Source organism: Poecilia latipinna, unplaced genomic scaffold, assembly GCF_001443285.1.
Source record: "Poecilia latipinna isolate Pla-1442-1.1 unplaced genomic scaffold, P_latipinna-1.0 Scaffold568, whole genome shotgun sequence".
Classification (NCBI taxonomy): domain Eukaryota; kingdom Metazoa; phylum Chordata; class Actinopteri; order Cyprinodontiformes; family Poeciliidae; genus Poecilia; species Poecilia latipinna.
In genome coordinates, this window is record NW_015113184.1 from 16,110 (window position 1) to 18,422 (window position 2,313).

At 35.8% G+C, this 2,313-nt stretch overlaps 1 protein-coding gene across 1 annotated transcript in view; it reads right to left on the reverse strand.

Annotated features, from left to right (window-relative positions):
• The window catches only part of rabggtb (Rab geranylgeranyltransferase subunit beta), a 15,461-nt gene that overhangs the window by 7,846 nt on the left and 5,302 nt on the right, over positions 1–2,313 (reverse strand). Inside the window, exons 2-5 of the mRNA XM_015041777.1 lie at positions 2,148–2,282; positions 1,271–1,468; positions 725–830; positions 266–318 (exon numbers count right to left, since the gene is read on the reverse strand). Coding sequence (XP_014897263.1) covers positions 266–318; positions 725–830; positions 1,271–1,468; positions 2,148–2,282 — 492 coding nt within the window. The remainder of the gene's footprint in view (positions 1–265; positions 319–724; positions 831–1,270; positions 1,469–2,147; positions 2,283–2,313) is intronic.

Genomic DNA, 2,313 nt, shown 5'->3' on the forward strand with positions numbered 1-2,313 from the left:
TTTTTAATAAAAAAAAAAAAAAAAAATATATATATATTTATTTTTATTTATTTATTTATATTTTTTTTTTTTTTTTTTTTTTTTTTTTTCCTGGATGTTCATTTCCTTATAAATAAAACAGAAGAACTGACAGAAACTGAGATAATTTTAATAAATACAGATCCTTCAAAACTTTACAATATAGCTATTATATGTTGGCTGCATTAGTTGCTTCTAAAACATGATTATGAAAATTTATCTTGTAGGGAAATAAAACCAAACATACCAGCAATGCCAGCGTAGCAACAGCACAGAAAGAAAACCGCGTGTCGATTTCTCCTGCAAAGACAGAAAACTCCAGTTAAAACAGAAACATGTGAAGAAGCTGAAGTCAAGCTAAAGTCAATGTAATAAAAACTTAACATTTAATTTACTTAATTCTTTAATTCCAAGCTTTAAAGGCAACAACACTACAGCTTTTTAGTTATTATTTTGCCTATTTATTTCCCATAAAAAGCAATAAAAACAAATATGAACAATCATAAAAACCTCACACAAAATCACATTTATTTGAAAATTAACAACAAAGCAAAGGGACAAAACATTAAAGAAGTATTACAGGAAATCCTGCAGTTCCTTCAGATCGTTCACATTTCTGAAACAGCAGTTAAAGGTTTACAAATTATAAGATTAAAATACAAACTGATTATAATCTGAACAATAACTTATATTAGAGATTTGTTACCCCATTTGTCTCCTGCAAACGAGCCGTCCTCCTGCTGGAGCCCCTTCACGTATTCCACCACTTTGTCCACATCGATGGCGTCCAAACTGTCATACAGGCACAAGATCTGAGAGACAGAGACAGTCGGTCTGAACCAGGGGAGGACAAACTGTTTACCCAAAAAACTGGAACAGTTAAATTACTGGCAGGACACAAATTACAAGTTAGTTTGTGATTTTTTTAGTTTTACTTTCTCAACAATAAACCATTTTTTATTAAATGTGTAAATCAATAAAGATCTAAAACACAAAAAGAGCTTTGGACTGCTGCCTTAAACAAATAATTTCCAAATTCTTGTGGTCATTAATTGCTTTCCATTTTGTTGGCCAAATCTTTACCATTCTTGACTTGTGGTCAGGGATGAGTAATCATATTTGGACACCTCTGATCTAAACTAAAAGAAAAACCTGATAAAACAGATCTTTGTTACAACAAAATGATTACAGAGGATCCAAACAGATCAGAAAATATGATTAAAGTTTAGAGTGAAAGTCCACCAGGATTCACCTGGACGGCGCTGAGGGTGTAGAGCAGGTGAGGGTCGTGTCCGATGCTGGCGCTGATGCCGCCACACTCGTGCTGACAGGCTTTGATGAAATCTACGATCTCCTGGCGGTTCATCCGGTGCAGCTGGCCCATCAGGTCCATCACCGTCAGGCCCCAGTAGATGCCGCTCATCCTCAGGTACTCCGACAGCGTGTACTCCTGGTTGGTTCAACAGAGTTAGTTCAACTGAAGCTTCTTTAAAATATCAGAAGATCAGGCTTTAACCAGGTTAATAAGAGGTAGTTGTTGTTTTTCTGTCCCCGGTTTTGAACTAATCAATCAAGTTCATTTGTGTAGCTCAGTTTCTTTCAGTAAAACACTTAAGAACTTTAACAAAAACTAAAGGTGTGTGTCTGTGTCTGGTGAATTTTTGGTTAAAACAAGTTTGGTTTTCATTCAGTGGGTAGAAAATACATCAAATTTAAACAAGAAAAGAAATGCTTTATAATAAAATTATTCAAGTAAAAGTAAAAAGTACAACATAGTAGAGATACAACTCTAATGAGCTGGAGTTTTCGCTTTGATTTAAATGAACTCAGTGATTCAGCAGCTTTGCAGTTTTCTGGCAGTTTTTTCCAGGTTTTTGATGCATAGCTGAATGCTGCTTCATGATTGGTTCTGGGGGTGCAAAACCATTGCTAAGAGATCTTTAGGGTAACAATTTAAAACCTTTTAAAGTTTGCCTAGAGGAGGTAGTTAATGATCCCTATCTGATCTTAGATGTCATGGAAGTTGAAAAATAGACTATTTGTTTGCTGATAAAAACAACGAATCTAAACTTATATGAACACACACACACATCCAGTTGTGATCTGGGTGTAAACAAGGCTTTACTCACATAGTCGTCCTTCTTGGAGCCGTAGGCTGCGATGTAGTCTGCATGTTTGTCCAGCAGCAGAGAGCTGGGAGCGTCAGGCTTGATGATGACATCTTTCAGTTGAGCACTCTGACATAAAAACACAAAACAAGACGGCTTCAACAACCAGCAAAGAGGCCACGGCAAC